The following is a 26,955-nucleotide window of genomic DNA, read 5'->3' as shown; positions in this document are numbered from 1 at the left end:
CATAAAAAAAAACCTCCCTCTCTTTACGCCACTCCTCCATACTTGTATTTTTTTTCTCTCTCTTCTCCCATTCCATCTTTTTTTTTTCTAGCAAGCCTGTCCTCCCTTTTCTCTCCCTCTTGACGTATTGTTACCGCTCCCTTCACCTTCACCCTAACAACCTTCACTTTTCTCACTCCCATCAATCCTCCTCTCTTCCCCACCTGTCCATTTTTCAATTCAAACTCATGACTTGCTATCCAGACTCTCTTCTCACATCACTCTTCACTGTACTTATGATCATTAGCTCCTCTGTTCTTCTTTCGTTCCTTCATTCATTTCTTTTTTCTTTATTTAGTGTAACCCTTTTGTAGTTTTATTATGTCTTCTGTTCGTCTAAATGTATTCTATGTCTTATATATATATATATATATATATATATATATATATATATATATATATATATATATATATATATATATATATATATATATATATATATATATATATATACTGTACGTTTGTCTTTGTCACTTTCTGTCTTCCATCTTCATCCGTTTTCACTGTATTCTCCCCGTTTTCTTTTATTTATTTATTCTATTCATGCCTTCATTATTATCTTCTAACTCCATCTCCACTTTTCCCCATTACATTTGCATCTGTTCTTCCTTTATTCATCTTATGCATCCCTTATTTGCTTTCTTCCATCTCCATCTCTCTTTCCAAGATGATCTCCTTAGTTAAAGTTTTATCAGGAAGCTTTTAAATTATTTCAGTAGTGTATGGTAGAAGTTTGACTCAATTTCTTACATAAACAAACCAAAATCTCAATAATTCCATTCTAATTTCCATCCTTATCTTTTCCCAGTATATTATCCTCTGTATGAAATTGTCAAAAGGTTTGACTCACAATTTTTTACATAAAGAAAAATCACTAATGTAACACTTCATCCCATATATATATATATATATATATATATATATATATATATATATATATATATATATATATATATATATATATATATATATATATTTTTTTTTTTTTTTTTTTTTTTTTTATATGCACAGTTAAGATTGTCAGGATACTTTTAAATTATTTCAATAGTATATGGTGGAAATTATTTCAATAGTATATGGTGGAAATTAAACCCGATATTTCTAATACATAAACAAAGAAAAATCACAATAAATCAACCTACTTTACTGACAGTGACAGCCATCTAGAGGGAGGCGATTTTTCGAATCACCCCACACCATCTACCTTCCCTTCCCTTCCTTCTCCTGCCTTCCCATCACTGCACCCTCACTCCTACTCAGCCGCCGCCAGCCCCATTCCCCAGTGTTTGCCTCCCATTACTCCCACCCTCGCCCTCACACCCACCTCTCCAGCCCACCCTCAGCCCCATTCCTCAGTGTTTGCTTCCCATTACTCCCACCCTTGCCCCGCACACCCTTTCCGCCTACTGCGTGACGGCGGCCTGGGTTCAGGGGAGTGTCCTAATCAGGTGTTTGTAAGCCGCTCGCGTGGCTGTCTCTACCTGGCTGCTCATCTGATTACGCACACCTGTATAACCTTCTCTCCCTCTCTTCTTCTTTTCTTCTTCAACATTCTTCCTTTTTTTATTCTTTCGCTTTCTCTCTCTCTCTCTCTCTCTCTCTCTCTCTCTCTCTCTCTCTCTCTCTCTCTCTCTCTCTCTCTCTCTCTCTCTCTCTCTCTTTTTTATTTTTGCCTTTTTCTTATGCTGTTCTCTTATTTTCTAACGTTTTCTTTATTTTCTTTTGTTCTTCCCTTATTTTTTCATGTGCTTATAGGAAGTGCCACTTGTAAAACTAATGGCACCTTGAAGTTTCCCTGTTTCCTTATGTTCTCTCTTACTTTCTTACTACCTTCCCTCTTTACTCTCCTTCCCTCCCTACACCTACACCCTTACTACCTTCACTCTACCCTCTCCTCCCTACTTCCACCTTCCCACCTTCGCACACCTTTATCTGCCTGCCTTCTCCCTCGGCGCACCTGTTTTCTCACGGGAGGAAGAAGTGGTGCCTCGCCTCCATTTGTCATGCCCAGCTGGGATTACCTAAATGGATGAGTGGGTTTGATTCTCTCTCTCTCTCTCTCTCTCTCTCTCTCTCTCTCTCTCTCTCTCTCTCTCTCTCTCTCTCTCTCTCTCTCTCTCTCTCTCTCTCTCTCTCTCTCTCTCTCTCTCTCTCTCTCTCCATTACTAAGCATCTCCCATTGCCTCATCCTCTCCCTCACCTGTCGCCGTCCCTCCCGGGCCCACACAGGTGACGGTGCAACACCCACATTCATCTGGCATTGTTGACAAAATCTTAGGTCTCTTATCACCCCTCTCATCGTCGCCCACCGCTGCTGCTGTGATGGGAAATGATGTAGCGTGGCATGAGGACTGGAATGGACGAGCAGGAGAAGGACAACGGGCGGAGGAGGAGGTGGAGATGAAGGTACTGTAAGGTCATACAACACTCAAGATGCATCACCTATCCTCTCATGTTACTCACGCCCTCACGCCCACCCGCCGCCCTCCTTATATGCCCCATACACCACCGCCGACTTCAGACACCCATCACCACCCACACACTCACATACACACACACACGCCAAGGCATCCCACTACACAAACTATCGACCCGACACCCACCCACCAATCCTAACAATTTCTCTACACCCACCGCTGCCCAAATACATCCACACACACACACACACACACACACACACACACACACGTCTCTCCATCCCTCCTCCCACCACCACCACCACCACCATCACCAGAAGCTCACAATGAATACAAAACGATTCATTTATACAGCAATTAATTACTTTTGGGAAGAACCTTTGTGCCTCTCAGGAAATGACCGTCTTGGAGAGAGATGTGTTTAGGACAAGAGGAATGCAAACACACACACACACACACACACACACACACACACACACACACACACACACACACACACACACACACACACACACACACACACACACTGCAGTACTCCTAAAATTCCATCGGACACGGGACTAAACCCTAAAATATATGAGAAATGTCCCCCACAAGACAGGTATGCCAAATGGTGGGCAGGTGAGCAATTAACAACTAACTTTACAGGTGCTGTCATAAGCGGGATACATGCACGGCCAGGTGGGCAGGCGGGCAGGTGGGTAGGTGGATAGGTGGGTAAGTGGGTAGGTGGGCTGGCTTGCTGGATGCCTTGTTGATGAATAAATTGAAATGGTTGAGTAAGTAAAAAAATGCATGTACGTACGTGGAAAGGCAATGTGTGTGTGTGTGTGTGTGTGTGTGTGTGTGTGTGTGTGTGTGTGTGTGTTAAGCTGGTGATAAATGATGTCATTGAAGCCACTAAAAGATAAAAGAAAGATGACCTCTGTCTCTCTCTCTCTCTCTCTCTCTCTCTCTCTCTCTCTCTCTCTCTCTCTCTCTCTCTCTCTCTCTCTCTCTCTCTCTCTCTCTCTCTCTCATGTCTGTATTTATGTAGCTGCGTTATCTGCGACTCTTGTTTGTCTTAAATAAATTGCTCACAAACACATTAAATATATATATGAATTTAGTCTTAAATTACACACACACACACACACACACACACACACACACACACACACACACACACACACAACACAAACAAAACAGCACAACACGCACCACTGAACAAGACAAGTAGAGAGAGAGAGACAGAGAGAGAGAGAGAGAGAGAGAGAGAAACTTGTAGGCTGTAGATACGATATAGACTAAACAAACAACAAACAACAATCTCTCTCTCTCTCTCTCTCTCTCTCTCTCTCTCTCTCTCTCTCTCTCTCTCTCTCTCTCTCTCTCTCTCTCTCTCTCTCTCTCTCTCTCTCTCTCTCTCTCTCTCTCTCTCTCTCTCTCCTACCCCAGCAAGAGGCAGGAGGCAGGAATCTCTCCTTAACATGTATTTATGCAGCGGAGGGTGATCACAGCGCCACCCCGACCCGCCTTCAGAATAACAAGTTGCTGGAAGATTCTCAGTGCTTCAGGAGTGGTCGCCCCGCCTCGCCCCGCCTCGCCTCGCCTCGCCTCGCCTCGCCTGCCCAGCCTCGTGTTTCGCACTGAGAAAACTTTCAGACCCACCTTTATATTATTAAGTTGGTATCAAAAGTGCTAATTTCAATATTGTTACTGTTGCCGCATCATCGTCATCATCAGTATTATCATTATCACCTTCATTCTCTTACTAGCATCACCACCACTATTGCAATCATAATTACTAACATTCGCTATCAACCACTATCATCACTATCATTTAGGAAACAGTGCCAAGGAACTTCAGTATGGTGAGTCTTGTTTGTTCTACTATTTTTTTTTTTTTTTGGTGGTGGTGGTGGTGGTGGTGGTGGTGGTGGTGGTGGTGCTAACCTTAATGAGTAGTTTTCTTTTTCATTTTTTTTTCTTTTCCAGCCTTTAATTATCTACGCCGTTCTTCCTACTTTCCTTTCTTTATCTTTACTCTTTACTTTCCCTTTGCATTTATTTATTTACTCCCGTATGCTTCGTCTCCCTCTCCCTCCCTCCCTCCCTCCCTCCCTCTCTCTCTCCCTCTCTCTGTCTTATGTCGTGTTAATCAAATTTCTCTCCAATTATATAAGTTCAATTTCCATAATTTTTCACACCCTGGTTTATCGCAACTCTCATCTACAAATTAGTAAACTGGTTTCATTAATATTCTCTCTCTCTCTCTCTCTCTCTCTCTCTCTCTCTCTCTCTCTCTCTCTCTCTCTCTCTCTCTCTCTCTCTCTCTCTCTCTCTCTCTCTCTCTCTCTCTCTCTCTCTCTCTCTCTCTCTCTCTCTCAGCGTGCCGTACCTAAAGACACGAGCCACTTATTACACAGATCCCTTAATATATTAGAACATCCCTTGCAATGTTCCGCGGAGGGAGATACAAGACACAGATAATCCCACATTAAAGTAGCGAAGGTCTTGCTCTGCTTCCCCCCCTCTCTCTCTCTCTCTCTCTCTCTCTCTCTCTCTCTCTCTCTCTCTCTCTCTCTCTCTCTCTCTCTCTCTGACTGATTCACTCACTCCTTCCCACGTCTCTCTGTCCTCGCCTCTTCCTTCTTTCCAGCATGCCATGTAAATAAAGTTATTGTACTGTTTTATATTCTCTCTCTCTCTCTCTCTCTCTCTCTCTCTCTCTCTCTCTCTCTCTCTCTCTCTCTCTCTCTCTCTCTCTCTCATCTTCCTTCCATACCTCAACTACATTCACTTAACCCTTTTTTCTATCCCTCATTTCTTCCCTTGCATTCTTACCCCTTCACTTCTCCCTCCCTCCCTCCTTTCCTTCGTTCCTTCCTTCCTCTCTCACCACGTACAGTACCTCCCTCCATGCTTTCGCTAAGGCTTCGAGGGCCAGCGTGGCTTCCCTTAACTTTCCCTGCATCGCTCTCTCGGATCTCATTCTAATTGGACGTTTGGTGAAATTTATGAAGCGAGGCTGAGAGGCGGGCGTTTAGCGGCGGCTGGGTGAGTAACTCTTTAATTGTCTCCCTGGTCACTGGCTGGCTGGTTGGTTGGCTGGCTGGCTGGGGCAAAGGAGAACCGCTTGATGGATCGTGTGGCGGCTGGGAACAGTGAGTGGTGAGTAAAGTTAAGGCTTGGCTGGAAGTTTTATGGCAGTAAAGTTGGTGCAATATTTTTACTAGGTCTTGTGTGCGTGTGCGTGTGTGTGTGTTATGGGATAGAGGTTCTGAGCTGCGTACTTTGTGTAGTATGGTCCTGTCTCCTTTGCTATCTAAAGGGTTTGTTTAGTATGAGGTTATTTTATGGCTAAATTTATTGTTGATTTTAATTTTAAAGTTGTAAAATTATATTGTGGTCGATAAAACTACTAATCTGTACCACTACTACTACTACTACTACTACTACTACTACTACTACTACTACTAATAATAATAATAATAATAATAATAATAATACTTCTAATTTTCCTTTACTTGATGTACTACAATCATTGCTTCTATCATTAATTCTTCTAATCTTTTGCGTGTTATGGTGTACAAAACCTAAGCTACACTAACATGTTCCTGTCTTGTTTTCTTATCAGCGCTTATGTCTTTACTTCACTTAATGTACTACACTCTTTCCCCTTACGACTTTTTCTCCAAGTATAAACCTAATATCAGTATTTCTGTTTGGGAAGCTGTGGTTTTTATTACATTTCGTTTCAACATCATCCTTTGCTCAACCTTTTCTCCTCTGCAAGTGTGTGTGTGTGTGTGTGTGTGTGTGTGAAAGTGATGAATGAAGGGACTGGCGACAGATGCTCCACGTGACAGATACAGGTGACAAGTAAAGGGAAGGTAAGATGTACACTGACTGCTTAAGTGCCCACAGGTAAGATCAGAGATTGCTGCTGCGGCTGACCGGACCTGCTTACACCTTGCTAAGTGTTGTCTTCAAAGTGTTGCAGCATACCTAATGTTAATAATTCTTGGGTTGGGTTACGTAAGGTTAGTATAAGTTAGGTTAGATTTGGATAGGTTACGTTAGATTAGATTAGGATAGGTTAGGTTCGGTTAGGTTAGGAGGGCTAGTAATGTCCTTATCAAGAGAGAGAGAGAGAGAGAGAGAGAGAGAGAGAGAGAGAGAGAGAGAGAGAGAGAGAGAGAGAGTGCTCATGCGGAACCTAAATTGCTGGTGTAAGCGTGTAGTGATGTAACGTCCCCTCCCTCCCCCCTTACCTTTTGATACCATCGCCCATAGAGGGAGTGAGAGGCGCCGTGCAATTAGAGAGAGAGAGAGAGAGAGAGAGAGAGAGAGAGAGAGAGAGAGAGAGAGAGAGAGAGAGAGAGAGAGAGAGAGGACTACCTATAATGACCTCCCTGTTCCCTCAGCGTGTTTTAAGGACACATTTCCGGTTCTTAAGTATGTGTGTTCCGATCCTAAAGTATGATTGGTTACTTCACAATAGGCTATATTTCTTGAAGATTAGTATCAGACCTCTCTCTCTCTCTCTCTCTCTCTCTCTCTCTCTCTCTCTCTCTCTCTCTCTCTCTCTCTCTCTCTCTCTCTCTCTCTCTTACTCATCTTCACCCTAGTCAGCACTCAATGCAAATGTGTGGCTTGTGGTCAACACACACACACATACACACACACACACACACACACACACACACACACACACACACACACACACACACACACACACACACACACACACCGTAAAAGGGAAAAGGAACTCTGTCATTCATAAAACTACTGCGTCATCCTTATAATTCTCACGCCCCTTCCACACACACACACACACACACACACACACACACACACACACACGTGCCCACATTCATCATCCGTGTCTGAGTATAAGCATGACTCTGTTTTATACGTTTTCTTTGTGTGGCTTTCTTACTTCGCAGGAATTTAAATGTGTGAATATGAACGAAAAAAAAATATCCTTGGAATGAGCACACACACACACACACACACACACACACACACACACACACACACACACACACACACACACACACACACACACAGAGAGAGAGAGAGAGAGAGAGAGAGAGAGAGAGAGAGAGAGAGAGAGAGAGAGAGAGAGAGAGAGAGAGAGAGAGAGAGAGAGAGAGAGAAAGGTAAACAACTGGCCAATGTTGTAAAAAAATATGTCACAATTAGCTGGAAAATATACAAATATTTGCCAGTTGTGCTTTGGTTAGTAAAGCGTGTGTGTGTGTGTGTGTGTGTGTGTGTGTGTGTGTGTGTGAGTTCGCACGCGCCCTTGCACGCGCATGAAGGATGAATGTGGTGGAGTGCATGGCTGTTTTTATAGCATTGAGTACGGATTGGATGGAGGTGATGAATGTGTGTGTGTGGTGTGTGTGTGTTGGGGCGGGGGTACCCAGGTGTGGTGTGCAGGTGTGGCTGTTAGTGAGTGATGGCGATCCAAGTGTTTCGGGGAATGAACCGAGGCCTCCCTGCTTGCCAGCACGCGCCGACACGCCTGGTGGGCCCTTGGTGTGGAAAGCGCCTGCCCCACCCCTGCTTTGCTCCCCGCGACCCCTGCTGTTCCATCCCATCACCCTCATAGGCACTAATTATCAACGTGGATATCTCGATCAATTTAGTTAGGGTTTTATTACATATTACTACTCCTGCACTGGCATCCTAACACTTTTCAGGTGCTTCTTTAGTTTGCTACGCACCGTTACTGAAATTTAAACTGGTGCCTCTGTCGGTGTTGCTGGGGAGGCCACCCTCTCGCCGGTCGGTGCCTTTGATGCGTCAGGCTGTAAACGGAGGCTGTCATTCCCTGACGGAGGGTCACAGGCCCGCCACTTGCCGGAGGAAATTAAGCAAGTGAGGCGACGGTCGCTCTCCGCCACCTGCGACAACCCCGCGGGGAGGATGAAAGCCGGCGGGGAAGCCATCAGTTGCTCTCACTTGCTTGAGTCCGTACGAGGTCGTGCACGGGTCACAAGCCTCTTCAAATACAGGGTCACGCCTCGCTGATGTATCGTTGGCAGGGGTCACAGGTCAAACTATAAGTAATATTTCCTGCCAGACTTTACTCCGCCCTTCCTCACTACCGTCCGTCACACCTGCCCCTTCCACCCCAGCCTCTGGACGCCGGCATGGCATCCCTCCCTTTCCTTTCCTCCTGCCCCTTCACCCTGCGCCGCACCACGCACCGCACTACATCCTTCCTACGCAAGGCTCCTCCACTGACACCCTGATAACCGAGATGAGAACAATCAGCGATGTGCTCCATATCCTCAGCGGGAGCCTGACATCACCTGCTGGGGCCACGCTGATCCACTGGCCGTGTGATCCTACCTTTCAGCTCCCTACCTTCACTGCCCTTCCAAGCCCTCGCCCGTAAATCATCCACGCCCCAACATACACACCCACACCCACACACCCTCCAAGAATGAGCTATGCGGCCCATCCTCCACCCATAATGTTTACCCACAACCAATAAAAGCGTCCGCACACCGCCTCAGACAATGGACTGCCTCCTCTACAGACACATAGCCTCGCCCCTGAAGCACCCCGGCCCTCAACACACACCCAGAGGCGCCCTGCTAGGATATTCACGTTCTGCGAGGTATGCGAGGGACGAGAAGGAAAAAAGGGCAGCATACAAGGAAGGATAAGGACTGAAGGAGTGAATAGAAGTCTACAGCGTGAAGGAGTGTAAAGAAACGAAGGATATAGAGGCGGTGAGTGATGAAGGAGCGAATAGTAGTCGTTGGCGGAGGATGGAGGGGAGTTAGAGGAACAAGGGGGGAAGTCAAGGGAAGGGAAACGAATGGAGGGCCTCTGTAAATAGCATTCTCTTCCCTCCCTTCCCTCCCCAGCCCCACCTCCTTCCCAGGCCTCAGTAGTCACGCCACACTGGTCCCCTTCCGTCCATCTGAACCCTGAGTGATGAGTGAGACAAGGCAACGTGGAGGATGCATCGTTTTACAAGATAGACAAGATAGATAGACTCTCTCTCTCTCTCTCTCTCTCTCTCTCTCTCTCTCTCTCTCTCTCTCTCTCTCTCTCTCTCTCTCTCTCTCTCTCTCTCTCATTACGCTGGCGCCATGACAACAGCCAACGCAGTGCCTAAATAGGTTCCTTCTTCCATTTCCTCTCTAAGAACTTTCCCGAGGGAAGAGGCATGCTGCACGTACTCAGCTTGGTGGATGGGACGAAATATACGAGAGAGAGAGAGAGAGAGAGAGAGAGAGAGAGAGAGAGAGAGAGACACACACACACACACACACACACACACACACAGACACACGTAAAATGGAAGAAATTTCTAAAGTCTAAAGATCCCAGAAGAGCGATGGTGGTATAGTGGTGAGCATAGCTGCCTTCCAAGCAGTTGACCCGGGTTCGATTCCCGGCCATCGCAAGCGTATCATTTTTAATCTTCAGCAGATCGTTACAGGCTAAGTTACAGCATCCCGTCCTCGCGCCGCGCTATCCAATGAGAAGCATTACGTTACATTACACGTGTCGAGGCGTGACCTCACTATAAAAATTAATTGCTCTTTCCAAAAATTTTACCCAAAAAATTGACGTAACTGTCATCCTTGCGACGAGGATGGGATTCGAACCCACGCACGGAGACCGTATTGGATTAGCAGTCCAACGCCTTAACCACTCGGCCACCTCGTCATGAAAAGCGCAAGGTATTATGGGGAAAATATTAATATTTTTTTTTTTTTTTTATGTAGCTTCCCTTTTTTGTTGTTGTTGGTTTATTTTTATTCGTTATGATTATTATCATCATCATTAACATTACTGTTCTATATACCACTTTACCGTGTGTGTGTGTGTGTGTGTGTGTGTGTGTACCCCATCGCACACGTGAGACTCAACAAACCAAAAAGTAATAATAACTGTCAAGCTTTTTTTTTTTTTTACTATTTACTTGCTTATTTTACTTTTTATTTCTTATTATAATCAGTCCCTCTCCCCAAGAACTTAAAAGTAATAAAATCAAAACAGAAAGGAACAGGAAACTTGTTTTATATAAACTTCAATGTTATTATCTCTTCTCGTGTCCCTGTTTGTTCGTTCGTTTTCCCCAAGACAATTATATAAGTGTTTTTCCTTCTGTTCTCTCTTTCTCAAGGTCTGATTCCTAACACAACAAGTAAAGTTTGTCGGTTGATAAGACGTTTTATATAATTCTCTCTCTCTCTCTCTCTCTCTCTCTCTCTCTCTCTCTCTCTCTCTCTCTCTCTCTCTCTCTCTCTCTCTCTCTCTCTCTCTTACATATTATAACGATCTCATAGTGTAATGCATCCACATAATAAATAGAATATAAAAAAGAATACAATCACCAAGAGAAGAAAAAGAAGTAGTAGTAATAGTAATAGTAGTAGTAGTAGTAGTAGTAGTAGTAGTAGTAGTAGTAGTAGTAGTAGCAGCAGCATCTTTTTAGAATCAAACATCTTCAGAATAAATAGCAACAACAACAACAACAACATCCTTTGACGATGACGACGACGACGGCAGCGACGGCCAACAAGAACAAGCCTAAAACAGCTGAGCAAAGAGGACGAGGAGGACGAGGGACGAAAGGAGACGAGCAGAGGAAAGTGAGACATTAACTTCCCCTGTGCTCACTACTTGCCCTTAGTTAACAACTGACTTGAAACAGAAAGGTAAGAAAATGCTAAAGATAGAAATAACATATAAAGAAAATGCTAAGGGTAAAGAGAAAGTAAGTTAAATTGTAGGAGAATTGAATGGAAATGTGGTTATGCCTTCTATTTGTTAAGTCTCTCTCTCTCTCTCTCTCTCTCTCTCTCTCTCTCTCTCTCTCTCTCTCTCTCTCTCTCTCTCTCTCTCTCTCTCTCTCTCTCTGTCCCATCATCATACAGTTCCAATGTTCTCTCGCTCGGCACATTTTTATCACCGCTACCCGCCACGCCTGCCGCCCTCACCTGCCATCAGCAATTTATCCATGAAATTACACGAGGTACAGACAGAGACATTTGTTGAGGCCTGTGTTTCTCTCCCGTGCTCTCTAATCCACCTATCCGCCGCGCATCTCCCTGTCTCCGCTTGTCTTTCCCTCATGTCACGCGATTGATGACTCTATTCCGCGTACTGCACCTGCGGATTCATAGAGGGTGTGGCTTTGACGTGTTTTGGTGGATGTTTTGGGTACGGCAGAGAGGTGTGGTTTACTATAGGGTACCTTAAGTTTGGTAAAAGAAAATGGAACAGTTTTGGTTTTCTTTTGAGTTCTGGAGCTGAATTATAAGGGAAGCTTTTGTATTTTGGGGAATTTACCATTTGTTTGATGTTATTCAGTATTTATTTCTTGTATGATATGTTAGTCCAAGGTAGATGGGGCTATGAGTATGAATGATTGTGCGGTGCTTTGTGTGGGCCACCCTGTGTGGGATTGCCGGCATGATAGATAGATAGGTAGAAGAAATGTGAGAGTGGCAAGATGGAAAGATTCTAGGTTCGTTTCGGAAAATTCATAAACCGCATCGAATTGAACATGCTATAATTTCAAAGGAAAATCCTTGGATCTGGATAACTCGCTGCCAGATTGATATGCCTCACTGCGTATTTACATCGGGACATAAGAAATAAGGGAAGCTGCAAGAAGCCCTGAGGCCTACACGTGGCAGTCCCTGTATGAAGTATACCTACCTATTTCCACCTATCATCTCCATCCATGAATCTGTCTAATCTTCTCTTAAAGCTCCCTAATGACTCAGCACTAACAACTTGATTACTGAGTCCGTTCCATTCATCTACCACTCTATTTGAGAGCCACTTCCTTCGTATTTCTTTTTTTAACCTAAATTTTTGAAGCTTATTTCTTGTTCTATCCTTAACCCTAATACCACTTGAAAACTTCTACCAGGTCCCCCTCTTAACCTACGTCTGTTGATATTGTGGTGTGCCTTCCTAAACCCATCGCTTGTGGTGCTGCTTTAACAATGCACTTCATCATACAGTTTGCTGCGGATTTAAAGCAATACAAATGTCTGTAGAGTATGAATGTCGCGTAACCAAAAGAAATAGTTGTAGTTTTAAGTAAATAATCAAAGAATATTGTTATTTTTTACAGAGGTGAATTTAATAATTTTTCTGTGAATATGAATAGAGAGAGAGAGAGAGAGAGAGAGAGAGAGAGAGAGAGAGATAGAGAGAGAGAGAGAGAGAGAGAGAGAGAGAGAGAGAGAGAGAGAGAGAGAGAGAGATTATCATTATCAATATTATTATTATTATTATTATTATTATTATTATTATTATTATTATTATTATTAATATTATTATTATTAATACCATCATCATCATCATCATCATCATCATCATCATCACCATTGTTATTATCATTATCACCATAACTCATACAATAATAATTAACAATGAAGCTGTGTTTCCATTATATAATAATAATAATAATAATAATAATAATAATAATAATAATAATAATAATAATAATGATAATAATAATAATAACAATAGCAAGAAGAAAAAGTAGAAGATGAAGAAGAAGAAGAAGAGAAAGAAGAAGAAATATTAAGAAAAAGAAGAGTAACACTAATCACGACAATAGCAACCATAAATGAAACACTAAAAAAAAAATATATATATATATATACAAAAGCAGTGTTCGTGTACCTATTTCTTAAGACATTCATAATAATAATCACTCTCAACACACACCATGATACACCTAATTCCGTGGACCGTCTCCTGTCTGAGGGCCCACGTCACATAAGAAATCTTTCCGAACCTTCCCGAAACTTACCGAACAGAACCAAACGACACAGTACTATACAGGCCACACCGCCACGTGCCGCCAGCCGCGTCTGCGTGAGCGTCAGTGCCTAATCCCCCCTCCCAACCACCACACACACACACAGTTCAGCGGGTGCGTGACCTTGGATGGTGGACTCTGTTCCTAATCGTTTCAGCTCGGCATCTTTCCTCGAACTCTTTCAACAAGTTCTGACAGTTAGTGGAAGCTATTGTGGCTTTTCAAGAGGGTGTTAATGATTGTAGTGATGGCTCAACAATGATTCTGCATCGTAAATAGAAAAAAAAAAAAAAACACCTATGAAAACCCGGCTAATGATCTACTGTGGCTTTACAATAGTGTTTTCATTATTCTAGTGATGATCAAACAAGTATTCTACAACCCACATCGTTAACAGACAAAATAAAAATTAAAAAAAAATAAAAAAACACTAATGAAAACCTCGCAAATCACCTTTCCGCCTTTTACAAACAGACCGTAAGAGATAAAAACAAATCACTTAAGAATACACGTCCTTCACAAACACAAAGACTAGTAAATAATAACAAGTCTGCTGCCGCTTGTCCTCCGCATTCTTCTCATTACGTGACGGGATTCCCTGTGCTAACTTACACCATTCACAACAGCACGTTTATTTGCAGCGGTGAGGGCGGGAGGGGTGGAATGGCTGGCGGTGAGGGGAAACCCGCCACTCGAGGGGATGAATAAGACCGCTTATTTCACTGAGGGGAGGCAGAGGGTATGGGAGAAGGGAAAGATGGGTTCACGATGGGGAGGTGAAGTGGTAAAGGGAAGAATAGAGAGAAGCACAAAAAATTAAAAAGACGTAGTGGGAGATGGAGCGGAATTTCAACTGAGAAGGATCACATTTGTTTTGTGTACCTAACTTTGAAGTTATATGTACATTTTTTTTTTGGGGGGTAATTCACTATTTAATCATTCATTTACTTGTTCCTGCATTCATTGATTTATTCAGTTATTCATCTCTTTATTCATTTGTGCATTAAATAACACATTTATATAACTGTTATACAAAAGAATCACATGTTAGTTAATCCGTGTGTGTGTGTGTGTGTGTGTGTGTGGTTATATACATTCACTGCAACGCTTCGTAGTCAGGAAGAGACGAAGAGCTTTACCCATTGACCTCCCCCTCCTGAGTGCCAGGCGCGGTGCCAGCACTCACGCTAACTGACCTTGATTCTCTCCCATCTCCGTGGCTTCCCACTGACCTATCCTTCTGCTCACTGTCTCTCAGGGAAAACCATCACTCGCTGGGGTTTTCCTAGAGGCGCCCTGCCCTTGGGTATATAGCAGGCGGCGACCATACTTGCGGCACCACTTCCCTCGCGAGTCACCCAAGATGAAGTTTGCCATTGTCCTCAGCTGCCTGGTCTTGGTGGCCGCCCTGGCTTCCGCGGCCCCCACAAGACAAGCCGCGGACGAGGGAGCAGAGGTCGGTGCCTTTCTCCCCATGATGATGATTGACTACGACCACTTTCTGGACGTCGAGGGATGCTCCTGGATAAAGAAATGCAAGGACGGAGTGTGTTCCCGCGTCAAGGACTGTTAGGTGAGTTTCTCGGTTATGTTTCTGTATGATGTGGCTGCAATATAGTGACGATATGATTAAATAGTCCCTTTTGTGTCACCGTGTCATCCTCAACTCCTCCCACGTGGCCCTGGTCTAATTATATCGCCGTGCCTTGTATAATTTTAAGGCATTGGCAAGGCAGTAATGTCTCGTGCACACTTTTGAGATTGCACGTGTCATCCCAGAATCACTCTTTCATACCCCCAACCTAATGTGTCACTAATGTTGTGGCTTTTCACAAAGTGAAAAGTAGTAATGTCTCATACACGCTTCAGTGTCGGCGTGTGTCATTTCAAACTCGCCCTTCCATTCTTACTCGACCCAAACATAATTTTAGTTGTTCCTTTTTCACAGTGAGCAGCGTTGTGGAAGCTGAAAAGAGGCAGCTTCTTAAGACGCCCACAACTCCCGCTTGCCCCACCAGCCGCCTATCCACACGACCCCTCTGTGATTTGGATGTTTACCTCTGTCTCGCCCCCACCCACCGAGCCTTCTGTGACGCCCTCATCATGCACACAGTACCTGAAGGGTGATCTGCTCCTGCATCTCCCGACTGTCACCACTACTATCACCATCATCATCACCCTCCTCTGTCTCTGGAAACAGCCAGGCTAGCATTAGACAGCGTGTTGTTGAATGATTGAGTAATCTTATCTTACTTTATATAATCACTACTACTAATGCAATCGTTGTCCGCACAAGTGTTATGAAGTAATTTGTAAGACAATAAAAACTTGTTCTTCAGCTTTGCTTTCATTTCCAACTGAAGCCTTGTGATGTATTCTGTTAATGATGAATGATGAACAACATGTGCTGAGATATGAAGAGCACACACACACACACACACACACACACACACACACACACACACACACACACACACACACACACGAGCCTATACAGATATGAAAATAAGCAATAACATGGATTTATTACGATTACTGGGGAGAATAACTTGTGACTCTTAGATACTAGGGCAGACCAACGAAGGGACACAATATTGCCCGTATGTAAACAATATCCAAGTAAATACAGTAGAGAGTAGTGCATAAGAGCATAAGAAAATAAGAGAAGCTGCAAGAAGCCATCCGGTCTACACGTGGCGGGCCCAGTAATATAAAACATGCCTGCCATTTTCTACCTATTGCTCCCGTCTACAAATTTATCTAATCTTCCTTTAAACCTCCCTATTAAGAAGCAATAAAACCAACTTATTTCATGCACGTGGCAGTCCCAGTAGTATAAAACATTACTGCCCTTTTTCAGCCTATTACTCCCATCTATAAATTTGTCTAATCTTCCTTTAAACCTCCCCTTATAAAAAGCAACTGAGTAATTAAACCAACTTATTCCATGCAAATGTAGGAAAACTATGGTTATACAATAGGAGAACGTGTTGACTGATATCCCAGGAACGTACTGGCAGATATATGTGTTTTATAAAGGGACTGTCACGTGTAGGCCCGCTCATATCTTGTAATTTCCCTCACTTCATCCTACTTAGCGAGTGAATGCTTCCCGGGGTGAGAGGTAAAAGAGGCAAGGGGGATTTGCTCATAAAGGGACGTCTCTTCTGTGTTTTATATTGGTCATACTTGGATTTAAAATATGTTCACAGACTGCCTGCTGATAACCTCGCCCTCTGACTTCTTAAAGTGTTCCTTACTTTCTTCTGCTCTTATGTTTGTATTTTCAAGGGTTCCGGTGTTTTATCTTCACTACTTTTAACAGGTTCTAATATTCATTCATTATTTACATCTCTGAAATAAACTGCTTCTAATCATTACATCGACTAGTTTAGCAAAGGTTCTTCATCACAATCGGGGAAAAAAATAAAAAAAACATAACTTATCCTTTTGAAAGAAGAGAGCGTTTCAAAGAACCAGTTCGGTGTTTTATGCACAACACGTACAACACAAACACTGCTCACGCTGGATAAGAATGATTGAGCCACCCACTGCACGTGTTTGCCTCATAGAAAACTGCCAGTACATCCCTATTTCAGGATATACTTGTGTAAATCTTGGTCTCTGAGTAAAATTATAGTACTTTTATAGTAGAGCCTGAGTTTTAAGGTGTTGCATAAATCACAACTTCAACTTAACTCCGCTTCAAGCTACACAAGTCATCTTTCAGGCTGGAGATGCTAAGGACATGGGTTCGTATCCTTAAAATCGCCTTGATCTCTCATAAGGAATATTTTCAAATTTTCAAAAGCCACAAAGAGCATTAGTCGCGTTCCCATGGCTGTTTTGTCTTACTGGTGATATAAAACTTATCTTGGATCATATGAAGATCAGCCACCCCAGCTTATTTCACCTGAAGAAAAACCTTATTAAACCTAACCTAAACCTAACCTAACTTAACTTAACCTAACTTAACCTAACCTAACCTAACCTAACTTAACTTAACCTAACTTAACCTAACCTAACCTAACCTAACCTAATCTATATAGTTAGGTTAGGTTAGGTTTAATAAGGTTTTTCTTCAAGTGAAATAAGCTGGGGTAGCTGATCTTCATATGATCCCTTATCTTAAAGTATCACCTCAGTCATAAAGTCACCCTTGAAAGCCACTAGAAGTTCCACTAACTATAACTATGGGAGGTTACACGCCGAAATGCTTAAGAATACTTTTAATGCGGTGCGCTGAATAAAAACTGCCTTACTGTCTCCATTACCCATTCGCCTTCCCCCTTTAGTGTTGCTGTTTGGCATTTACTTGTATTATACACACCCACCAACACCACTAATGACACCACCACTTAGAACACCACCAGCGCAACAAGAAGCACGACCACCAATTACACCCTTAAACTACCCACAAACACGACAAATAGCTTAACCACGTATGTAACTCACTCAAATACCCACGTGGAAAGGATAAGACACCTGAGTTAGGGTTGTAGTTGGCCAGGTGAAGATAGGTAGAAGAGTTAGGATTAGGTAGGATTAGGGAGGCCTGCTAACTTATCCCTCCCACCTACCTTGCTTACCTATTCCCCCATTCCCCCACCGACCCCCGTCACACCTCCAGCACCTCACAGCGTTGCCAACCTCAGCGAGAGACCTTGCCCAGCCAAGCAGCTAATTACGTACGTACTCTGGGCAGGTGTGTGGCGCTGGGTGCTAGGGTGGAGGGGAGGGGCTATGCGTGTGTGGGGGAAGGGATACATGTGTGTGTGTGTGTGTGTGTGTGTGTGTGTGTGTGTGTGTGTGTGTGTGTGTGTGTGTGTTAAAAATAAAAATGCGTTTAATAGTATTTCGTTGTTGTTGCTGTTCTTGTTGTTACATTATTATGATTACTGTTATCATCACTATTATTATCATTATTATAATTTTCTTCAGTAAGGCCGTCGCATTAGAGAAACACCACGTTAGAAGGGCTCTTAAAACCTCTTACTTCCTTCTGCACCCCCACCCAAACTCCCCTTTTTGACCCCATTATTGCTAAAAAAAAGTTGGTGCCAAGAATAGAATGTGGATAGTTGAATCATTTACCCAGAAGGCCCTCCCTACCACAACCCTCCCAATCACAGCCCCCCAATGATAGTTTTCTCTCCATCTTCCCGTTTATTCACCATTGACATTCACTGATCTACCTCTGAACACAAGTAATTTGAAGCGATGACTCTATCTATACATCCGAGTCAGTGAAAAGAGCCGTTCAGTTTGAATGAGTAACTCGCGAGTCTTATTTCATTATTACTGACGAGGGATCCGCTGAGAGGTGGCGGCGGGAGGGCAAGTGTTTTGAGTGTGGAAAGTCGCGTTAGAGTGAATCGTGGTCGCGTAAGAAGAGACTTTCCTTCTACATTTTTAAGCCGCGTTAGAGAAGGATCGACGGTATTATTATTATTATTAGTAGTAGTAGTAGTAGTAGTAGTAGTAGTAGTACTCTCACCATGATTACTACTATCATCATCATCATCATCTTTACTATTATTAACATCTTTTTACCTTCTTAAATTGTCTTTTTTTTTTGTGGAGGAGGTGGAGGAGAAAATAAAAGAAGGAAGAAGAGGAGGAGGAAACAAAAGAAGAAAGAAGAGGAGGAGGAAACAAAAGGAGAAAGAGGATAACACGAGAGAGAACAAGAGACTCTCAATGTACATCACATGGAAACAAAGGCGACATGAAAACACACAGTGAAACATGCAGATCCCTCCCCGTACAAGTGTTGCCTTGGCGGTACTTACACGGACGGCCCGGCACCTGCGACCCGAACACCTGCCTGAAAGAAAAAAAATAAAATAAATAAAAGAATATTAATCTCATATCTTTGTTTGCACACACACACACACGTACATACACACACACACATAATGATCATCCTTGACCAAGCTCACATCATCAATAAATCCCAAATCCAAGAAAAACACGCCGAGAGAGAGAGAGAGAGAGAGAGAGAGAGAGAGAGAGAGAGAGAGAGAGAGAGAGAGAGAGAGAGAGAAACATAACAGCAACATACAACATATACATTTATAACCCCATTGATTTTACAGCCTTACAAAATACCCATCGATCAGCGAGTAGAACCACGAGGAGGTGAACATGGAAGACGAGGAGGAGGAGACACAGAGGCAGCGGGTGTACCGAGAGCTGGAGGAACGACAGAGGCAGCACCAGCAATTCCTTCAGCAGGATCAAGGACAGAGAGATGGCCATCAACAACAGCGACGACGGCAGGAAGAGCAACAGGGGGAGAGACAGCAGAATACAGACCAGAAGCAGGAACGGCGATACTTACAACAAGAGCAAAAAGAACATCAGCTACAAGAACAGGAACGAGTGGACGAAGATGAGCAGGGTCTTCAGCGTCAAGAGGAGGAGATGCTAGGCGGGGATGAGACGGAACTGACGCAGGGGGAGAGGGTTTATAAAGAGCTGCTGAGAAGACTGGGGGAGTTGGACCAAATGCAGCAAGGATGGACTCAGTACAGAGAGAGGCATGGAGAGGAGAAAGAGGAGGAGATGGAGAAGGACAAAGAGAAAGGGGAGAAAATGGGGAAAGGAAGGGAGAAACGGAAAAAGATGGAGAAAGAAAAGGAGGACGTGGTGAAAGAAAAGGGGAAAGAGGAGATGGGAAAGGAAAAGGAGAAAGAGAAAATGGAGAAAGAAAAAGAGAAAGAGGATATAGGAAGAAAAACGGAGAAGAAGAAGGGGATGGAGATAGAAAAGGAAGGAAAAGAAGATGACCAGAAGGAAGAGAAAAAGAAGGTAGATAAACAAGACGAGAAAGAAGGGGCGGAAGAAGAGGAAAACGAGGAGGATGAGACTGGAATGACATATGCAGAGAGAAAGTTTGAAGAGATACAAAAGATCATTGAAACCTCACCTGAGTCCTTAATACCCCTCACTGAGCGCCTCATGCAGCCCCCGACCTACTGGCTGTACTCTCTGACGCCGCTGGTCCTCGTGCTGCTGATGGCGGCGGCCTTCATCTTCAGGCAACTGGAGGCCGTAGATCTGTCCGTGGTGCGGCGAGTATAGCCATTGCCAAAGAGTTAAGGGTTTGGAGACTGTGTGGCCAAGGTGAGGCAGGTGAAAGGCAGGGCAGGTGAGCTAAATAGGTTCACGCAGAGCCAGGGATAAAAATATGCCTGGTTTCAGCAAGAGTATTGCATTACACATATCCTGGCAGGTACCTCATTCATCCACACCTGTTATTATCATTCATCGCATGCTGTCAGGAACTGCGTTTATCCTCTGCGGTTTAGAAGTGCATCCTGCCTGCGGGGTTCAGGTGGCCATGGGTGGCGGGGCTTAGGCTGGGGGTAGAAGCTTTAGTTGTTCGACATCATTTTGCTTTTTGTTCCACCCCTTCACCCTTCACCCACCCGCACGTTCAAGGGAGGCAGGACCCTCAATGGAAAGCCGCAGGACTTGCCCTGTGGTGCTCCCTTTCACTTACGACTTATTAAACCTTATTAAAAATTTTAACTTTGGGGCATCCCAATACATCGTCATTTAATCCTTTATATATATTTTTTTTTTCACTGCTCCAGATGCTCACATATCATTATGAGAGCATAAATGTTGCCCTGGTGTCCCTCTGCTGGCTCGCTCAACTGCCCCTCGGTGGACAGCTGACCAGGGCCACATTTTATTATTAAGAAAGCTTATGTTATCTTATTGAATATTATGATTCTTATGAGTACAGCTACACGTGCAGACATGATGCTTGATCAGGGTACGAGGCGTCTGGGGTGCACATCACGGACAGACACACATTCTAAAAGGATCTACAAGGCCGCTGTCGCCGCAGATCATCGCATATCCTGGTGGCAACAAAAATCAGCAGGTGTTCCAAGTCTTTCTCCTGCCGCACTACTGGGTGACACGAAGACTGGAAGGCGCCTCACGGATTTGTTCAGGCTGGCGAGGTAAAGCTTGTGCAGCCTGTGCTCCTTTAAAGCCCACGCTCTCGTGAAGGTAGTAGAAATGACCTGGCTGGACACGACCCTCCCATGGGTGATCTGACTGCAAGGACAGTCGCCCTTGGATGATCCCAGGTCGCCCACCACACGCCACGAACGCAGCACACCCTCCCCTCCCTCCCTTCCTTGCCGGGCGGCTTTACGCAAGGCCAGCCGGTCTATCCACGTCACATATATCATGACTCTTCTTGTACATATCAATTCATTTACTATTTACATATCGTGTCTGGTGATCGTCTGCGGGCTACAAGCAGTGGTTCCAAATACAAATAGTGCTCCTGAAGGGAAACGTATTAGTACTGAAAACTCTCTTAATTTACATGTGATATCTGCAGCATTACGCCTCACTAACAGCCAGTCAGAGCAAACACAAGTGGTCCCCTGCGCTACTCGGAGTCCCTGCGGTACACAACCAACACGCTCCCACCAAGGCGTGCCATTTGCAATGATGCCTCACGCTCCGTTGGCTGCATAAGTAACGTGGGCAGCGTTACAAGCGTCTCTCGAAGCACTCAGGCTCTTTATAACCGGCAAGAAATGTCCTTCACTTGGAGGTGGAATGTTCTTATCAACACGTGTCTGCGAAACTGAAGGAGGCGCTGTGGGAGGGACAGTGACGGCTAGAGGGTGAGGAGCAGTGACGGGGCGAAAATATAGTGACGGAAGAAAAACAATGGGAAGCCGAAATACATTGATGGGGGTTGAAATACAGTGACAGGGGATGGAATACAGTGAAAGAAAAGCTGAAATACGGTGATGAGGCGGAAATGAGATGGTAAGGAGTTGAAATTTAATGATGGAGCAGAAATAAAATGGTGAGGAGCTGAAATACAGTGATGGGAAAAAAAAATAGTGATGAAAAGCTGAAATACAGTGAAGGAAGCTCAGATGTACTGATATGAAACTGAAATATAGTGATGGGAGGTGAAATACATAGAAAGAAAGACAAGATGATGATAGACGGAGACAAAAAAAAAAACGGTTAAGATCAACGACATGACGGGAAGAGAGAGAGAGAGAGAGAGAGAGAGAGAGAGAGAGAGAGAGAGAGAGAGAGAGAGAGAGAGAGAGAGATACAAGTGATAACCAAAAGTGCGTGACCGTGACATTTAAATACGAATATATTTACGACTTCCTTCAGTTCACGAGATTGGACCGGGCTGGAAGGGTGGATGTTGGGGGGGGGGGGACGGGAAGGGACCGGACGGGGGCGGGAGAGGGAGTTAGGGAAAGTGTAAGACAGCGTCGTGGGAAGAGAAAAGATGGACGGTTCTCATTAAAGGTTCTGAGTCAATAGCGGAAAAAAGAAAAAAAATCTGTTGAACTTTTACCTGAAGACGGGAAGGAAAAGCAAAGCAGAGGAAGGGAGGAAGGGAGGGAGGGAGGGAGGGAAGGAAGGAGAAAAAGAAAACTAGGAATCTAAACAGGACAAACAGAAAACCAGAGATGGAGAGGAGGGAGATGGTAAGAAAAAGGTTTAGACTACTAGAGGGAGGGAAGGAAGAAAAGGGAGCGGGAGAAAGAAAAAAAGGAGAATAATAAGTAAGAGTGATAGAATAAAAAAAGAAAGAAAGGAAGGAAGGAAGGAAGGAAAGAAGGAAAGAATGGAGGTAAGAAGTAAGGTAAGTACGTAGATTGGGGAAGGAGAGAAAGATGTCCAAAAAAATTAATAAGGTGTGAATAAGGACACGGCAAAAAGGGAAGGTAGATAAGCTGGGACGAAATAGATGTACAAAGAGAAGGAGAAAAGAAATAAGAAAAGGCAGAAAGGAGAGGGAGGGGAGGGAAAGTGAGTAAGCAAGTAGGATGGGCCGAGGTAGGTGCCCAAAAGAAAGGAGGGAAGGAAGGAGAAAATGAAGGAGGGAGGAGGGAAGGAAGGAGGAAAGGCAAGAAGATAAGTTGGGTCGAAGTGTCTAAAAGAAGGAAGGAAGGAAAAAAACGAAGGAAAGAAGAAGGAGGGAGAGGGGTGGACGGAAGGATAGGTAAGGAGACAGATTTGGATAAAGTAATGTCTAAAGAAAATGAGGGAAGGGGGAAACGAAATAGGGAAGAGGGAGGCAGAGCAGGTAAGCAGGTAGGCAGTAGGCAGGTAGAGGTGGGCAGGTGTTGGGTGCCTTGGTAGTTCAGGAAAATTTTATCGGGTGTGGTCGATCGGGCGCGACTCTTGTGTTAAAATTACAACCCTCCTCCTTTTTTCTCTCTCGTTTTTTTTTTGTTTTTTTTTCGCTCATTTCCTCCAGTCAGGAAAGGGAGAGGGAAAAACCCAAATGTTCGTGTTAAATACTTTCCACCTGAGCTGTCTAATTAAGAGGCGTGAGAAAGGTCCTTTTTTGCAAGACTTTTATATTTTCTGCCTCACAAAACTCCTCCATGATTTTCAAATTGCACATCTGTTTGTCTGCTTGTCTGTATGTCTGCCTGTCTGTATCTCCCCCACCACCATGATCTGTCTAACTATCCGCTTGTCTACGTGAATGCCTCTATGTAAGCCTGTAAATCTGCCAGTCTGTTTACCTCTGTCGTCACATCAGTTTATATAATTTGTCTACCAGTCAGTCTGTTTTTCTGCCTGTCAGTCTCTAATTTTACCTGTCTATCCCTCCAACAGCCCCTATGATGCACACCTGTCCATCTATCCGTCTGTTTGTCTGCCTGCTCGCTTACCTGTGTGCTCCTCTGTCTAATGTTACCTGTCACAATTTTCTTTCTTTGTATACATGTGTGTGTGTGTGTGTGTGTGTGTGTGTGTGTGTGTGTGTGTGTGTGTGTGTGTGTGTGTGTGTGTGTGTGTGTGTGTGTGTGTGTGTGTGTGTGTGTGTGTGTGTGTGTGTGTGTGTGTGTGTGTGTGTGTGTTTGTGTGTGTGTATGTGAGTGTGACAGGATAGACTGATAGTCATTGTTGTTTTGTTTGTATGTTTTATCAGTTCCTATTCATGTGCGTAGCTCCTCCGCCTCCACACACACACACACACACACACACACACACAAATACGAATATACATAATAAAGGTAACTAGCAAAAGTGAATGAGGAAAAGGATAAAGAAGGAATTAAGTAATAAAACAGAAAAGGGGAGAGGGAGACGAGAGAGAAAGAGGTGAGGAAGAGGACCAGTAGTGAAAAAAAAGATAGGGGAAGTGTATGGGAAGGAGAGAAATGGACGAGAAAGAAGAGGGAGTGAGGGGAAGATGAAGAGAGAAAGGAGAAGTGATAGTCAATCAGTATACTTAAATATCGTGGTGCCTAAACTCTCTCTCTCTCTCTCTCTCTCTCTCTCTCTCTCTCTCTCTCTCTCTCTCTGGCGTCGCCAAAGGGCGGCACCGAAGAGCATCTTCAAAGAGCGGCACCGTAGAGCGTCACCAAAGGGCGGAACCGTAAGGCGTCGCCAAGGGGTGGCACTGTAGGACGTCGCCCAGTGGCTGCACCGTAGGACGTCCCCAAAGGGCGGTACCGAAGGGCGTTGCCAAAACAGCGGCACCGTTTGGCGTCTCCAAAGGGCAACACGGTATGGCGTCTCCAAAAGGCGGCACCGTAGGGCGTCACCAAAGGGCGAAACCGTAAGGCGTCACCAAAGGACGCCACCGTAGGCCTTGGAATGCACTATAGAGGTTTTGAATGCACTATAGAGGCCTGGAATGTACTAGAGAAGCCTGGAATGCACTATATAAGTTTGGAATGCGCTATAGAGGCCTGGAATGCACTATAGAGGCTTGGAATGCACTATAGAGCATGGAATGGCCTATAGAGGCTTGGAATGCACTATAGAGGCTTGGAATGCACTATAGAGGACTGGAATGCACTACAGAGGCGTGGAATGTGCTAGAGAAACCTGGAATGTACTATAGAAGCTTGGAATGCAGTATAGAGGCCTGGAATGCACTATAGAGTCTTGGAATGCACTATAGAGGATTGGAATGAATTATAGAGGATTGGAATGCACTATAGAGGATTGGAATGCACTATAGAGGATTGGAATGCACTATAGAAGTTTGGAATGCACTATAGAGGCCTGGAATGCACTATAGAGGCCCTTTCTCGACGCCTTACGGTGCCGCCCTTTGGCGAAGCCGTAAGGTGCCGCCTTTTATCGACGCCTTACTATGTCATACTTTGGCCACCTCCTAGGGTGCCGCCCTTGGGCGACGCACTACGGTGCCGCCCTTTCGCGACGCCCTACAAAGGGTGTAAGGCCAAAGGTCCGGACCAAAAGACCGTAGAGCACCATAGAGCGTCACCACAGGGCGGCACCGTGGGCATCACCACTGGGTGACATCGTAGGGCGGCACCATAGAGCGGCACCGAAGTGCGTCACCAAAGGGCGGTACCGTAGTTTAGCACTGTAGCACAGATCAAAAGGGCGTCACCAAAGGGCGGTACCATAGCTTAGCACTGTAGAGCGGATCAACAGGGCGTCACCAAAGGGCAGACCGTAAGGTGGCACCAAAGGGCGGCAACGTAGCGTAGCACTGTAGGGTGACATCGTAGGGCGTCAGCAAAGGGCGGCATCGTCGGGCGTTACCTAAGGCCACCATACGGTGCCGCCCTACAGTGCTACGTTACGGTGCCGCCCTTTGGTGCCGCCATACGGTACCGCCCTATGGTGCTGCCCTTTGGTGCCGCTGTACGGTGCCGCTGTACGGTGCCGCCCTTTGATGAATCTTGAACAGGAACAGACCTAATTACTATTCGAGGGAAAACTAAATTATGTATAAAAGAAAAAAATGTATATCTAAGAATACTATTGCGTGCTGGGAAGGGCACTAGCTGTGGGTGTGCTGCATGCAGGGTGTGGGTGGAGACGGTGGGAGGAAGGGAAGAAGTGAAGTGATAAATTCGGTGTAAATGGAAGAGTAAAAGTGAAATGTATGAATAACAATTAAAGGTACGAGTGAGAACAATTGGAACTGAAGGAGAAAAAGGTGCAGAACGATGACGATAAAGAGGAGTAGAGTGTTTACGAAGGAGGAATAATGGATAAAAAGAGAGGTGTATGAAAAGAAGGAAGATAAGAGTGTACTCCTGACGCTCAGCCTGACAAAGGAGCGTCAGTGGAGGCCTGGGCGTCCCCCCTACAGGGTGGGCGAGAGAGAGCAGCACAGGTGTGTGGGCGACCTTGGCTGTTCACCTGTGCTAACAGCGGGGGGCGGCCTCCGTGACCACCTGCGCGCCGGTAAAAATACTAGAGAGGGCTCCGTCACGCTCAGCCACCCACCTCAAGGTTCTCAATGAGGGATTATGGGAACAGTTTCCTTTTCCTACACCTCCAACTCCATTTTTTCTCCTCTCTCCTACTGCTTTGTCCGTCTCTACTCTTTACCCTCCTTCCCGTCCTTCTCACCTCCTTCTCCTCCTCCTCCTCCTCCTCCTCATGCTTCCTTACGCCTTGCTTGTTGTTTATTCACTTCTCCTTCTCCATTTTTTTTCCTCCACTTCTTTTTGTCTCGGTTCCAGGTTCATGAATATAAATGTTTAGTAATCTTTAAACATGACAGCACTTTATATTCACTAAATAACAAGAAGGCAAAAAATGACTTGAGTATTCTTTAAGCAAACTGGTCGATATTCAAATCCCCGATTCTTACACACTTCTCTCTTCCCTCCCCCCCTTTCTCCATCCACATTTCCTCACCTTTACCCTCCCTCCTCCTCCCTCTTCCTTTCT

At 44.6% G+C, this 26,955-nt stretch overlaps 1 protein-coding gene, 1 long non-coding RNA gene and 2 other non-coding genes across 5 annotated transcripts; 3 read left to right on the top strand and 1 right to left on the bottom strand.

The window, feature by feature from the left end:
* The first annotated feature begins 9,801 nt into the window (after positions 1-9,801).
* On the top strand, positions 9,802-9,873 carry Trnag-ucc (transfer RNA glycine (anticodon UCC)). Its single transcript has one exon. It is a non-coding gene; the product is annotated as a tRNA-Gly (tRNA).
* A 184-nt stretch (positions 9,874-10,057) lies between these two features.
* On the bottom strand, positions 10,058-10,139 carry Trnas-gcu (transfer RNA serine (anticodon GCU)). Its single transcript has one exon. It is a non-coding gene; the product is annotated as a tRNA-Ser (tRNA).
* A 3,220-nt stretch (positions 10,140-13,359) lies between these two features.
* LOC135105943 (uncharacterized) lies at positions 13,360-15,598 on the top strand. Of its 2 annotated transcripts, none has more exons than XR_010271061.1 (3): positions 13,360-13,374; positions 14,519-14,833; positions 15,209-15,598. It is a non-coding gene; the product is annotated as an uncharacterized LOC135105943 (long non-coding RNA). The 2 variants fall into 2 exon arrangements; XR_010271062.1 differs by lacking the exon at positions 13,360-13,374 and adding an exon at positions 13,443-13,457.
* A 3,740-nt stretch (positions 15,599-19,338) lies between these two features.
* LOC135105452 (cilia- and flagella-associated protein 251-like) lies at positions 19,339-20,820 on the top strand. The gene has a single exon (XM_064013576.1). It carries the CDS (start codon positions 19,408-19,410, stop codon positions 20,344-20,346), a length of 939 nt encoding a protein of 312 aa, XP_063869646.1. The 5' UTR covers positions 19,339-19,407; the 3' UTR covers positions 20,347-20,820.
* Positions 20,821-26,955: the final 6,135 nt, after the last annotated feature.

This window comes from Scylla paramamosain, chromosome 12 (genome assembly GCF_035594125.1).
Source record: "Scylla paramamosain isolate STU-SP2022 chromosome 12, ASM3559412v1, whole genome shotgun sequence".
Classification (NCBI taxonomy): Eukaryota; Metazoa; Arthropoda; class Malacostraca; order Decapoda; family Portunidae; genus Scylla; species Scylla paramamosain.
Note: the sequence above shows the minus strand (reverse complement) of the source record. Positions and strands in the feature narration are given on the sequence as shown.